The sequence below is a fragment of the Rhagoletis pomonella genome, unplaced genomic scaffold (genome assembly GCF_013731165.1).
Source record: "Rhagoletis pomonella isolate Grant_MI unplaced genomic scaffold, Rhpom_1.0 Rhpom_scaffold_00006, whole genome shotgun sequence".
Classification (NCBI taxonomy): Eukaryota; Metazoa; Arthropoda; class Insecta; order Diptera; family Tephritidae; genus Rhagoletis; species Rhagoletis pomonella.
In genome coordinates, this window is record NW_023458560.1 from 3978495 (window position 1) to 3993605 (window position 15111).

General features: G+C 34.6%; 2 protein-coding genes across 5 annotated transcripts in view; both read right to left on the minus strand.

Annotated features, from left to right (window-relative positions):
* Window positions 1-344: 344 nt before the first annotated feature.
* Window positions 345-13045, minus strand: LOC118740314. The gene is made up of 4 exons (XM_036471801.1): window positions 12956-13045; window positions 12729-12830; window positions 1400-1471; window positions 345-1301 (listed from the first exon to the last, which is right to left on the minus strand). Exons 2-4 carry the CDS (start codon window positions 12769-12771, stop codon window positions 682-684), a joined length of 735 nt encoding a protein of 244 aa, XP_036327694.1. The 5' UTR covers window positions 12772-12830; window positions 12956-13045; the 3' UTR covers window positions 345-681.
* Window positions 12925-15111, minus strand: part of LOC118740313 (embryonic polarity protein dorsal) — a 139468-nt gene continuing 137281 nt past the window's right edge. For all 4 annotated transcript variants that reach the window (XM_036471799.1, XM_036471797.1, XM_036471798.1 and 1 more), the window contains one exon: window positions 12925-15065. In XM_036471799.1, coding sequence (XP_036327692.1) covers window positions 13014-15065 — 2052 coding nt within the window. In that variant the 3' untranslated portion in view covers window positions 12925-13013. The remainder of the gene's footprint in view (window positions 15066-15111) is intronic.

Consider the following 15111-nt stretch of genomic DNA (forward strand, 5'->3'; position numbering starts at 1 on the left):
TGGTAATTCACGGACATTGAAAATACATACACTTTTTCTCCCAAATAGGTAAATTAATTTTATCTCAAAATATGCATCAGTAATACCGCGTTCACGTTGAAACTTTAAATGATATTGAACATGCAAAACATGAACATGAAAGAAGCAATTCGAGTCCAATTAGTTTTACTCTTTCGTAAGCTTTGAACCCCCAAGATCCCTATCAACGTTCGCCCCTGCCTCGTGTTAACTGGCGGAACTCTGCAAAGGAGAAAGGCAATTAGCGAAGCTTTTTACTTGATTTTAACGTTTTATTTATTTAAATTTTTTTATTTTTTATTTATTTATTTAGTTTCAAACCTTTATGATGTTTGTACATATTTATCACAATGTAAACAAATCTATATACATATATTTATACACGTGTATGTACATATGTTGCTTATACATAAGAGTATGTGCCATATAAATTTTAACGATACATATTGGCAAAAATATGCATTACTTACTTATTAATTTGAAAATCTTATTTTCTAAGAACATCAATACAAATATTTACGCTTATACAGAAAAATAACTATCTAAATTGTATAAGTTTAGGTACAAAAAATGTTTAAATATTTGTTCGATAAGTTTAAAAACTAACAAAAAAATGTGTCGATGTTCTTTATATAGAAATTACCACCATAGTATCTCTCGAGTTTATTGAAAGAACCCAATATTGGCATTTTCAAGCCAACCATTCTGTAGAGGAGGAGGCGAAACTGTTGTTGCCTGTGGAGGCGTTTGCATTAACGTCATTGGTGTTTGCATGAGATCCATTTTGATTCTTTCGATCCGTTCCTTCTCAGAAATCGGATTCGGATGTTGTACCTGTGGCACTTGGACGATCGGCGCATTGTAAGCCGCTGGAGCGCATGCGCTGACATTATTAATGCGCTCAAAGCACCCTCCACTGGTGGTATTCCTTATAGTACCAAGGTAACTATTTGTAGTTGTGTAGCTTGTGCTACTATTGTTGTTATAGGCACTGAAATTGACACTGGAAGCCTCATAGCCAAATCCTAGATTTTCTTGTTGATTAAATACAACTTCATGCATTTGGCAATTTGTGGCAGTCTGAAGAGTGCTGCCCTGCAGCAAAGAGCACAATTGCTCTGTATTTGCGCCGTTGGTGGCCGGTGAGATCGGTGATGGCGTAGCATTGCGATTTTGTGGTGATAATGGCGACATCTGCGATAACGGCGATAATTGATACGCGTTGCGGTATGTATCAAACTGTTGGCCAATTGCCGCTGTACTTGTAGGCATTTCTAAAGCGGCTGCAGAAGAGAAAATAAACCAAAATACATATGTAAGTACGATTACTATATATGTTTGAGTATATTTCTGTATAAGCTATCTTTGCTGTATGACTAACCTGGTTCATCCTTGATAGTCGGATGCGCCGAAGGTGGAGAAAAAACAGGAAAATTGAAGGCGCTATCCATTGCTTTAAGAAAATTAAATTAACAGAAAAAACTCAATATGGGAAATAAAACAATAAATAAAGTATAGTAAAATAAAATAAGAACTAAAATAAAAGGAAATAAAATGAAAAGACCAACCATGCTAACTACCACAAAGTACAATATACATATGTATGTATTAATTATTTAAAAAAATCATAACCCTGCAAAAAATCGCGACGAGTACATATGTACAAGTGGGCATTAGCTATTATTATTATTGGAGATCAATTAGCCTCGACTCGTCTTTTACGGGACAATTAACGATTTAATGATATGTACGCACTTAGTCAACAAAAATTTATGTGCGACTTGGAATGTTGAGAAGGCAATCCCTTAACAAACCTGAGAACCCCGGTTTGAATAGCAGCTGACTCAAATTTGAATTTTTATTTTTTTTTGAAAGTGACTAGTCGTTTTATATAACGATCCATTATGAAAAGGGACAATTAATCTCTTCATAGGACATAGAAAGAGATCAAAAAAGTGGTATTAGTCGCTTGTTCCTTTGCTATTGCTCCCGGAGTCATCCCGGATTAGTCGCAATTTTTGCAGGGATAGTTGGGTTGTATATGTATTTATGTGCAATTGTATTAAATCAAAATTTATATTAACTAAAACTACATATGTATGTATGTATGCATATGAGCTATTCATATTTGGGTATATAAGTACATACATACATATGTACATCAAATATCAAATATCAATATCAAAAATATAAAATTTTGAGTTAACACACTTTTAAAGAATGTGAGGTATATGCAAATATGTGTGTATATGTGTATGTGTGCTCTGACACTTTAATATTAAAAGAAAATCAAGAATTACATGACACGCCAATAAAAATTTACTAATATGCTATATATGAACATACATATGTCATATATCTATTTACATGCAAATGTATATAACTACTATGTACAGCACAATGTAAATTAGCGAGTTAATTTTACAGCGAATAAGTATAATGAAGCACACCTAGATTAACACGGAAAATAAACTTACTGCGAAAACTAACGGTGAAATTAAAACTTAAATTCAATTGTATTTGGTCATCAATCAAATCATTATTATTTAATTACCCAACGTCTGTTTACACGTGTATATAAATACAGATGTACATATGTATGTACGTACATTTCTATTTCCTTATATGTATAAATATATTTCATAAAAACAACAATCAAGATAAGTCACTAATCACTGTGGATGTTCTGTTTTAAACATCAACAAGCAACTATTTCGATATACATATGTATGTACCTATATATGTATGTATGTATATTCGAGCGTAGAGTTAGGGTCCTTTATAATTAATTTGAATAAAATTTTATGGCTTTACTACATACTACCAGCGGGAAAAATAGAGCGCAAGTCTTTGACGTCTATGGTTATTCATATTTCTGTTTTAAATGCATCCATGCTAACTAAATTTTTCTGCATACACGGTAAATACTCTTCTCATTTACGTTAATTAAAACTGATATTGTTTATAGTATGGATATTCAGATATTAGCTGACTCGCTAGCATTATATAAGTCTGTTATTTTGCTCGCTCGCTGGTGCCCTCAAGTGCCCAATTTGAATTTCTTTGGCTGCTTCTCGGGCTATTGAGAGCCACTTTGAGAGAGTAATTTTTGCTTCTCATTAGCCCGAAGTCGCTTGTGGAAACTTTCAAACCGCCAGAAGAAGAGGAAGTGAAGTCAAAAAAACATTTTTTATGTAAATTTCATTAGAAATATCAAAATATAGCTATTAAAAATATATAGAAATTTACCTTATTAATACCACATTAACCGATTTCGATAATTCTTTTTCCGGTGCCTCAGAGGAGGTCCCATATTAATTTGGTTTAGATCCGATCATTGGATCATGAAGAAATTAACTAAGTACTTCTAAATTTGTATATGAGAATTGAAGTCGGTTGTGTTTTTTGCTTAAAAATTACTTGTTATTGTAACAATTGAGATGTACAGAGCCCTACAAAGGAATTTATATTGCATAAAGTTTATTATGAACTTATTGAAGAGTTCAAATACAAATTTTTTAGTTACCTTAATTGCATGCAAATTTTAAAATGCGACTTCGTCTTTACACCAAAATCGTATTTTTTTTATTATTTTTAACCGACTTCAAAAAAAGGAGGAGGTTATCTATTCGTCGGAATATTTTTTTATGTACGTATGTTACAGCATAACCGACTTCGATAATTCTTTTTTAAAGGAAAGGTGGTACCTCAGAGGTGGTCCCATCAGCCTTGCCAGGTTGACGTTTTTAACGTCATTTGGACGTTTTTTTATCCTGTTGACGTTTGGACGATTTTTGTGTAAAAAATTACGTTTTTCCCCTTCCCAGTAGTCTTTCTTTATGCAAAATATATTCAGTGTAAAGCGTACTATTTGCTTGTAGAGTAAGTACTTACGCTCACACTTTCGGCCATCTGTTACTAAATCTTGTAAGTAGAGCTGATTTTGAATTATTTTCTTAATAAATCCTTACAAGCTTTGCTTTTTGCAGCTGCTGGTTCGAAAGATATTTATTCTTTGGACACTGGTGACTTAAATATGATACGAACCAAGCGTACGCGCATTATTTTTTTAAATCTTGTACTAAGGATCCCGCGTTCAAAGGCTGCTTGTGTAAACGCTTAAGGTTACGAGGCTTATTGCGATGTTTGCAATTTCACATTAAAAGCCAACTCAGGAAGGCCTGATCTATTGCAACACGCACGCTCCCAAAAGCACCAAAAAAACTTGTAGCAGTATAAAAAGTCAGAAAAGAGTAGGCGAATTTTTTCAAGACTTCATTGAAAGTATAATGTATGCAAAAAAGGCTGAAATTTTGCTATGTTCCTTCTTAGCAGAGCGTAATTTAGCATTTTCGACAACCGACCACCTAACCAAATGTCTACAAGAGCGTTTCAGACTATGTTCAAACAGGACAATTAGCTGAGATAATTAAGCTTTAAATTGCGGCATTGAGTTTGGTGTTCACACATACGTCAGCTGCCCAATTAGCGATACGAAATCAGCTGTTGGGTTACCTACAGTGATGGAAAAGTTTATTTAGTTTGAAAGTACATTCGGTAAAAACAAACAATCTTAGGTACATTTGGAACGTAGCCAAATTGTTTCTTAGGAAATCAGTTCTTATTTTTACTGACATTGAAATGCGTTTTCTGGTGCGGGCAACTGGTCTAATAGCTTCCTTCCTTTGTGAAGAGCCATACAAATGATACAGAATGGTGGTCAAAGTAACGCAACTCTAGTTGATTTCGCCAGATAGACGGAACATATTTCTTAAAAACAAATCAAATCTAACAACTGGGAGGAAAGTGACTCACCTTTTCTACAACATAGTTTTGTCTCGCACTGCTCGAAGAGATTCTTTTCATAGCCAAAAATCTGTTTAATGTGAGTACCGAAGGTGATATGGCATCGATGGGAATTGTTATCCTACTATTTTTCTTTATATAGAAATACATATTCACTTTTTAGATACATCTATCTACTTTTAGGTAAAGTTTTCCGTAAATTAGGCACAATTTTATAATTCAATTTTCCATCCCTGATGGAATATCAGCTGTAAAACAGAACCAGAAACAAACAGCTGATTGCTCTTTGTTCAATAAACATACCTCCAAGTCAAAATTAAACATACCTAGCAGGGTGGCATAGAGAATCTGACACAAATAGATTGCCAATTAATTATTAATTGGCAATTAATAATTTGAATTTTTGTATGATAAATTGGGTAACAATTAAAGTCTAACAGGCCTATTCTGCGTTGGTAAGAAAAATTTTGTTACCGGTTAGTAAAGTTACTGTCAATTTTTAAACCCTTTTCGTATTCTCCACACTCTTGTAACCGGTAAATTTTGTTACCATCTCATGAGCAGGTAACAAAATATTGCCCCGTGAAATATGCAACACCAGAATTTCAACAAAACTCCATATCTGAATTGCTGAGTAAATTAAAACGTTACCAAGGTAAATAGAATTGCGATTGCAAGAAGTGGTGACAATTGTTGGTAACAAAATTAGCCTGTTACAAAATGTTCGGTTACAAGCAGAATAGGCCTGTAAATTGGTGAAAAGGTTCTTAATTGCAAACAGGCACGCACATACCCTACAAGAATTGTGTGATGGAAACTAACAAATTCTCATTTATCTTACCAACACATATGCAAATTTTGCGTTGGTTAAAAAGAAACCATAAAATAAGGCCATCAGTTGGAGGAAGACGGAAGAATTTGTACACAAATATTTACATCAGATTTTTCACACTGCCCTTTAGAATTTGATAGACACTTGTAGGTAGCCAGTGACAGAAATCTCTATCAGTCTTGCCACTCAAATGATTTGTCACTGTTCTTGCAGGGTAGTCTCAAGGATTCAAACACTACAGTTGGAATGAGTTGTTGCAGAACAAAAGCCACAGCGGTGGTAAAAAACGTACTTGGACGTCATCAGTTTAAGCAGGTATGCAAGTTATTGCAGAAAACAAATTTTCCCACTTCATAGACGAATCCATAGACTTAACCAATAAAAAACAATTAAGTTTAGTTGTAAGAGTTTGTATAAACAACGAAGAGTTCGATTAATTTTTCGGCCTTATATCAGTACCACCAACCATTAACCATACAAAACTTTTGGAAAATAATTTTCAATATAGAGCGAGCCGAACAGAGTTTGGCGTTTCAGGTTCTTTCAAGATTTGTACCACAAATAATGTGTTTACCAAATAGTTTCAAATCAAAGTAATCGTTTGATAATGAAATGCTAGTAGACATTTTAATTATACAGGATCTCATGAAATTAAATAAATGTTCGCGCTTTAACTTTAAGCCTAATAAGCGTTTGCTTGAGTTTTTTGAAATGTATTCATAAAATTTTTTCTAAGCTGCATATATGAATTTATATACATGTGTACATATGCATTATTTTGCATATGTATGTATGTACTTAGATTTAAAAATTATCTTAAAAATGTTTAAATTAAATGTATTTACCTATGTATAAAATGATTTTTATATTAGCGATCTCAAACCAGTTTACTTTGAATTTTTACATGTGCTCTGTCGAAACGACATCTTAATATACTTTACGTACATACCGTCGTTTAAATTACAAAACTGCGTATCACCAAAATGCAAAACTTCGTTTCAAGATAATGCAAAACCGCGTATGTGAGGTCGCATAAATTATTTTCTAGAGAGTAAAAGCACTCATGTTTCAAAATGGTCCTCTTTTTTTATAAAGCAATAGCATTTCTGGCTAGTATATTTCAGGACGAATGGTTAAGGATTGAGCCAAGAGCTTGTGTGAGCAAATCCAATTTTTGGCAGCAAATGTGAGTTACGCGGTTTTGCAGAATGACGATACGCGGTTTTGTACTTTAAACGACGATATGTATCTTTAAATACAATAAAAGTTTAATAAGAACAATTCTGTGTGCATACATTTGAAAAAGACGTTTTTGGGTAGGAAATGACGTTTTTCCAGACCAAGAGGGACGTTTTCTCATACCGAAGACTTGGCAACACTGGGTCCAATTCTAATTTGGTTTAGATCCGATTATTGGATCATGAAGAAATTAAAGGTAATCTTAAGGTTTTACATGCGAATTGAAGTCGGTTTTGTTTTTTGCTAAAAAATTACTTGTTTAAACCAGAGCTGCTCACTCCATAAGCACTTGTAGCACATTTGTTTTTGTTTTGTCCTGAAGCTATACTGCACTTATACAAATTTACAATTTAAATATAAAAAAAATTGTTATCGCCCTGTGGTATGCCTTGTCATATAAACACAATTCATATGGAAGTGCCTGAGTTTCATATGGAAGGGCAAAGCTCAAAGGGGATATAAAATTCAATGTAAATCCCTGGGAGCAACACATCGCGTAAAGTTGATAGGATTGCAGACATTTTTATAACGTCAGATTGCAGAAAAAAGAAATTTCGCTACTTTGAGGGAAAATGTCAACAAATATCCGACAAACTTGGCGAAAAAATAAAATAAAATTATAAATTAAGCTTGGAGAAACTCCACTCTCATGTCCACACTTGACTTAAGGTGCCCTCATTAAATTTTATTGCATATTGCTTCAATGGTGCTATCATTTATTAACGCTTTAAAGTGGGACTTTTATAAGCGAGGAGTATCCCAAGGATACGAATAAAAAAGTAAACATTTAGCTTGAAATATGATGTAAATATGTGCAAGGATTCCTCCCACTAAATTCTTAAACATTTCAGCCACTAGGTCGCTATGATTTCTTAACGAACTGTATTATTCCACATATCGTCGTTTAAAGTACAAAACCGCGTATCGTCATTCTGCAAAACCGCGTAACTGACATTGGCTGCCGAAAATTGGATTTGCTCACACAAGCGCTTGGCTCAATCCTTATCCATTCGTCCTGAAATATACTAGCCAGAAATGCGATTGCTTTATAAAAAAGAGAACCATTAAAAAAAAGTGTGTTCTTACCCTCTAGAAAATAAGTTCTAAAACTTCACATACTCGGTTTTGCATTTTGCTGATACGCGGTTTTGCATTTTGTTGATACGCGGTTTTGCACTTTAAACGACGATATATGTAAATACCCTAATTGTTAACAATTTCCATTCACTAATCGTACAATAAAAATAAACTTGTATCTTTAGCTTTATTTAAATTACAAAAAGAAAAGTCTCAGTGAACACATACATTTTGTAGATATATTGTGATTTCACTTCAATATAAAAAGTTTGAGCAGCCCTGATTTAAACAATAGTCTTCGAGCGTACCTGTGTGCATCAGTTAAATAATGGGCGCGTTTCTAAGACGTATCTGTTTCCTCACTTTTATCGTTCAGTTTGAAATCAAATATAAGAATAAGTATTTATATCATTTTGCGTGCACTACCTCAACAGTCGCAATGGCTGAGTAAGCAGAGCACTAGCGTGCCATTCGAGAGATACGAGTTCGAGTCCTAGGGCAGGAACATTTTCTTTTTCCTTTATTTATTTATTTTATTTTCTTGTTAAATTTTTAACCACTAATTTTATTTAATTTTTCCCTTTTTTAATCTTACTTTTTTTTAGTTGTGGAATTTATTCTCTTAAAAAGGAAAATTTTAGAAAATGGAAGTAAAAAAATCAATAAAGTTTCTAAACATTAAATAAGATAAAAAAAATATTTATTTTTTAAGCAATAAGACCTAAAAATGTAAGGTAAAAAAATTAATAAAAAAAAAAAAAAAAAACCGTTGCCGAGGATTGAACTCGGATCTCTCGTTAAAGTAACGTTATCGAAATTGAAATTTATTGAGACAAACAAAAAATTTCAAAATCATTCGTTAAAAATTTAAGTAAAGGTTTCTTTACTTAACTTTAATGTTCATTAAATGACGTTAACGAATCATTAACTGACGCTGAGAGGGAATTTTTTCAAATAGTTACTGCGGAATACCTTAAGTAATCATTAAATGGCTCTGAGTGCGGCTGTGAGAAACTAAAATGAAATCCTGAAAACAAGTACTCGTATCGAAATCCGAGTCCTTAAATAGTGGTACCTTTCCGCAGTTTGAAAAAATATGTAATTTTGTTTTTGTTTTTTAATACCACACTCAAACGAAGCAACTGAGAGGATCTTTAGTATAAAGCAGTGTTGATATTTGAAGTACGATTGTACTTTTTTCAGTACAATTAGTTTTAAAAAGTACAAAAGTACAATTTACCGATTTTAAGTACAATTTTAACATCAAAAATGCTTTCTGAATCCAACGCTCTAATCTCCGCTAGCACTTTGATTCTGAGTCCTTTTAAATTTAAGTTACTGTCCGCCTTCACCTGCTTGAAAATATAGTTTGCGCATATATGTAATACTTCTATATTGGCAGTAAGCTAACTTCTCAATGTGTAAGCATTCCCGAAATCAAAGCGAGACAGTCTAGTACCATTTTTGTCAATGTATTGTGTACTTGAGTGCCGGTTTTGTAAATGTGTCGTGTACATGTTTATTTATAAACGTATGTGTTCCTTTTCTTTCGTGCGTGCTTATTGATATATCTGTACTGTAGTGTTTTCGGACGGTACTAGCTCTTACTGCCAATATAGGAGTATTACATATATGAGTTTGCGTGACATTCATGCGAGATCTCGCACGTGCAGACCGCAAAAAGTACGAAGCATATTTTTTTCTAGCATACCGGGTGGTTTGCGAGATCTTGCTTGATTTCGTCTGTAATTTTAGTAGTTTGGAACCATTAATTTTCAAAAAAGAAAAAATAAAAATTTAGAAAGAGTTAATGACTATTCAAAATAATAAAATGGAGTGGCGGATTCCAGATATTTTAAAATATGAATGCGTTTGGAATTTCGTGAAAAAGTATGCTTTTAAATGCCCAGTCAACAAATTTCAACTCGCTTGCGAGAAATGAAGAAGGAGAACGTAAGCGGAATTTTCAAGCAGGACATACCTATATTTCATATTTCAAAATGAAATTGTGAATTGCAATTTTAAATGTAAACGAGATTGTGAATGGCAATATTAGTGATGAGCGTTATGGTGATTGCAATTTTTTTTATCATCGGCGGGTGAAATATCACTATTGAAAAAATCTAGTCATCTCATTTTATATGATTTATTTTCATTAATATACAGTGATCTATCTACTGTATTAATTTTTTATCGTTATTGCCTTCGTATTTGAATAACAACACGGACAAAGTGATACCGTCGCCCGGATTGGGCTATTTATTTTATTTTATTATTTTTCAAACTAATTTGAATTATATTTTTATAAAAGTATAGCTCATTGTCTTACAGAAACCATAAAAATAAATCCAGAATTTGTAGAAATTTTGTGGGTAAACATTTTTTTCACTTTCTTCCATATAACGAATGTTCGTATTTTATTTTATATAAAAGAAAATGCGCTACATCGTTTCGTTTTTTTTTTTTATTTTGAAATGTGGGTTTCTTTTTATTAGACAATAAGCTATACTTTTCTAAAAAAAAACAATTAAAATTTATTTGAGAAAAATAAAATAAATAGCCCAAACCGGGTGACTATACCATTTTGTCGGGGGGTGTAGTTTTATAAATTTGGAATATAACGAAGAGATCACAATGATAAGTTACGTTAAATTCAGCCTACAACAACTGAAGCTGTACAATGAATTGAACAATAAGCACACTGCAGTAGACAAAAAAAATGTTTTTTTTTATTGTTATTGACGGAAATGGCGAAAAGTACAATAAGCTCAAAAAGTTACACTTTTTTCATTAATTTAGTACAATTTAAAATTCTCAAATATCAACATTGGTATAAAGTTTTCTTCCTGGCGTAAGGAAGAAAGAAACCGAACTTCATATTAAAGGGAATCTTAAAATGAAAAATATAAAATTCTTTGACTATTTAAATACTGAAGATGGAAATGATCTCATTATTGATATTCAAAATATCGTAAATATAAAATATTGTGTATAATGATGTGTACACTCATGTTAAAATGAATAACACTCTTCTTATGAACTATATTTTATTTATATACCAAAATATTGTTAAAAACAACTACTCTGGCGTTTTAAAGTATTATCTGATACTTACATTCATAATTTTGCTTTGAATAAAAATGTACTGAAAAGTACGGATTTTTTTAGCAAGTAGAAGTCTAACGTACTGATTTCGCGCATAAAAAATTTGGCAACCCTATGTTTGAAGTAAATCAAGCATGTTTATGAGTTGAGATCGAAAAATCTTTAAGCAAGGAAGCGTTTACTTGCTTGTGTCGAACCAAGTCCAGTCGAATACAAGTAAGTTTTCAAGTAGCTTGAAATGTAAGTGGCTTCAGTACAGTGGTACATATAGGTACAATTTATAACAAATAAAAATAGAAATTTTAAAATCTACCACATCTTCTTCAAATTTACCACACTTTTTTTTGCCGATTTTACCATACTAAAATAAAAAGGGGTTTGCACACTGGTCGGAGCCCATCCCATCAAATCTCACCAAAATAATTATTTAGGTAATAAAGAACCTTCCCACTGCATATGCTGATAAACATACATACATATGCACAGGTTATATTTTCCCCCCCTCAAGCGCACTTATTTTTAAGGCTTTTCATAGATCTATTTTGTAGAGTTGGAATTCTTCATTTTGATATTCTGCAAAAAGACAATAAATATCGACTTACCTAGGTAAATATTTTATTTAAATATTCACATTATTTCTCCTATAGTGGGAAATGTTTAATGTATTTTTTTATTTCTTATTTATATGTATGTACTATATGAGGCCAAGAGAACCAGAGTAGCCTATCTACAAATTAACCAAGACATTTGAAATTAGAACAGTTATATGGTAACTAAAATCTAAAAAAATGGTTCTGCATATATACTGTAACATAACATGAAAAATCCACAACTCTGATATTAGGAAACACCTTTCTATTAAAGCGTTTTAGACAACAACTCTACTTTTACAAAAATGTAGTCAGGCTACAGGGCTTTCATGGTCCCATATGTGTATACATGTTTCACTTTTACTCCGTTCTAGCTTATGTAATGCAATTTTATGTCAGAGCTGGATTCGCGATTTCTGCATATGTATATGTTTATGTGCATATATACTTATGAATGTATGAAACTATTGAAATACTTATGATCAGGAGGGGTAAATGGATGTTAACCGAAACCCACTCTGGGACAATGACAGCTGATGTCTATAACTGTGAATGGTGATAAATATTAGTTGCGTTCCAGATGCTCACGATATTCACGATTTGCAGGCTTTTTTTTTACAGGAATGCGTTCAAAGGGCCAAAAACCTGTCAGTCAAAGCACTTTTATGAGATTAACTTGCACTCGCTCTCAGTCAGAAGTTGCAGGTTTTAGTCCGAAATTTTTCTTAATTCAAGTTCATGAAAAGTGTCAAACGATAGGCAGGGTTGCATTTTTAAACAAAAACAGAACGCGGTGAAAGCAAAGGACCTTACATTTGTTAAAAAAAACGTGAAGTAGTAACAGGAAAAGTGGTTTTTCGCGTTCCAGCTGACTTTTACTGGTTCGCTCTCGCTCCTCTCTTTCAAGAGAGTAATTTTGATATTTGACAGTTTTACAGGTTTGTACACGAAGTTATCTGGAAGGCAACTAATTATGTATGTATGTATTTCGCAAAACATTTGTTCTCTAAACCCAAGCAGTAGTTATATTTCAAACCCTTTAAAAAACAAATGCAACTTACAAATGCCTTGATAATTTAAGTTCAAACCCAAATCTTTGTTCATCTGATTTATAAGGCTTTGTCCGCTAATCTTCCGACGTTTTCTATCTTCCTTGTAACGACCTACAATAGAAACATATTAGACAACTTATGTAGCAATGCATATACTGTTAGATATATAATAACGGACTAATTTTCATATTTTAACTACTCGATTTTCATATATACTCGTTTGTATGTATGCATACTCAAAAAATCGCTAAGTTTCGAAATACTTAATACGAAAAATATTCCTTCATTTCCATTTTAATCGGCTGGCATTCTGTTCGCTTCGTTTAGTCGTCGCGCGATTTCGTCGCCTGTGAGCAATGGTTGTCCGTCGTCCACAGTACCTGCACCTGCGCACAGCTTTAAATCGATCTCTGAGTTATTGGCAGTTATTTGGCGTTCGGGTGGTATGCTTGTGTACAGCGCGAAGTGTTCGGCTTCTTGTAAGTCTACTTCTGGACCGAGGATAACTCCGAACTCACCTTCACATAAATTTTTTAAGCTCTGCCGATCAGCAATTGCTACGAGCTCCATGTTTCCATCGCAAATGGGTATTTCGGCCAGTTGAAGCGCACTAAGCGTTCTGCGGTCCAAGTATTGACCGAAAGTGAAGGCTTTGCCTTCGTGGGAGGGCAGACTCTTAGCGTTTTCGCCCTTAAGTGGTATGTGTATTACATCGGCATTCAAATGGGCAGGACGCTTACCAGAGACGCTGCTTACACTACGACCTACTGGCTTGCCATTTTTATTGCTTTCGTTTTGAACGGAAATATTGTTATAGGGAGCTAAAGAGTCGGAGTTAGGTTGTTGTAGAGATTTAACAGAACGCAGGGAAGATCGATTGGGATCGCTGATCGAAAAATTGCCAATACTAGGTTCGCGACTAACAGCGGGTGTTGAGCATTTCGGCGGTGACTTGCTTGCCAACGTTTTGTCACCAGTATTTGTTTCACTTTTACTTTTGCGTCGCGAGAAGAGTCGCGAGAAGAAACCTTGACGTTTCTTGGGTGAAGAGTTTGGTGTGGGTTGGCGTTTAGTTGGACTTTGGTCAGGTGTACGCATTATAATGATTTGCGATGGGGGACGTGATGAAATACTACTGGCGCGTGAGTGTTCTACGGAGCTGAAAGAGGTCGGTGAGTTTGAATTAAGTTCCTGAGTAGTTTTGCGCTTGGGCGGCAATGGAGGAAGCTTTCGATCTGGGCCGGGTGAAGGAGTGCGCGGTGGTAGCGGTAGGGGAGGCGAAGGGGGAGAGGGCGGCGTTTGGACGGCATTTACACGTATTTTTGGGGCAGGTGGGTTTTTCAACACCACCAAACCATATTCGTCATTGACGATGACCTCTGAGGCTTGTTTTCCGCCACTGGGCATTGAGAGCGGATTTCTGAAAGCGATCTGCAAACTGTCACATGTAGACGTCTCTTCGAAGCTTTCACCTACATCCACAGAGGCGTATGTACTAGTGCTAGTATTTTTAGGAATAGTGGTGATTATCTCAACCATTGTTTCCACAGATTTATTGTCGCCAATGGGTGAGCCCCCAAGAGACAAGCATTGTAGCATAGGGTTGTCAAATGTGCCGCGTCGAGATTGCAGATCATTGCTCATGTCATCGAGCTTAGGCTCTTGTTCCATGTGGTCTGTGAAGGTCTTGTCTTCGTCGGTGGCGGTCGATATGGTCGTATGGTTCGTCGATAAACTGGTGACATTGGTGTACACTGTTATTGGACTCAACGAAGTTGTATCACCGTTTTCAACAGTCAGGCTGTCCGTACGTTCGAACTCACTAGAGTGCATCCACTCAGTGATCTTATCGACTGCGGACAACGGACGCGATCCAACCAAGGATGGATGCCTTAGCACATCATTCATGGGTGTGGATGTCTGTGTGTCGGCATCCGCCGCTGAGTACTTAATTTCAGGCACTTCCAACTCTACTTCAATGCCATTGGTGCATTCGAAGTCCATGTCACAGTCATCGGTCACACTTTCTCTATTGCGCCGGGCTATACTTTCGGTTTCATTGAGCGTATCTAAACTATGCTGCTTGCTGACGGTGCTCTCTGTACGTTCTGTCGATATGGTGTAATTGTCATCGAAGTCAAAATCAACACCGGTGGGTGGGCAAGAGTATTTCGTAGCCGTTGTCTCGCTATCCATGGACAAAATATGTTGAAATATATCGACATCAGGCCTTCGCTTAAGTTTCCGGCGCATACTCGCAAAAGAAAGCATACCTGGGTCATGAAAAACGAACTCCAAAGCTTCGCTTCTCTTATCCAAGCTTGGGCATTCCAACTCAATATATGGCTATATATCGGAAAATAAATTTATGTTTTGATAAGTGGATATACAT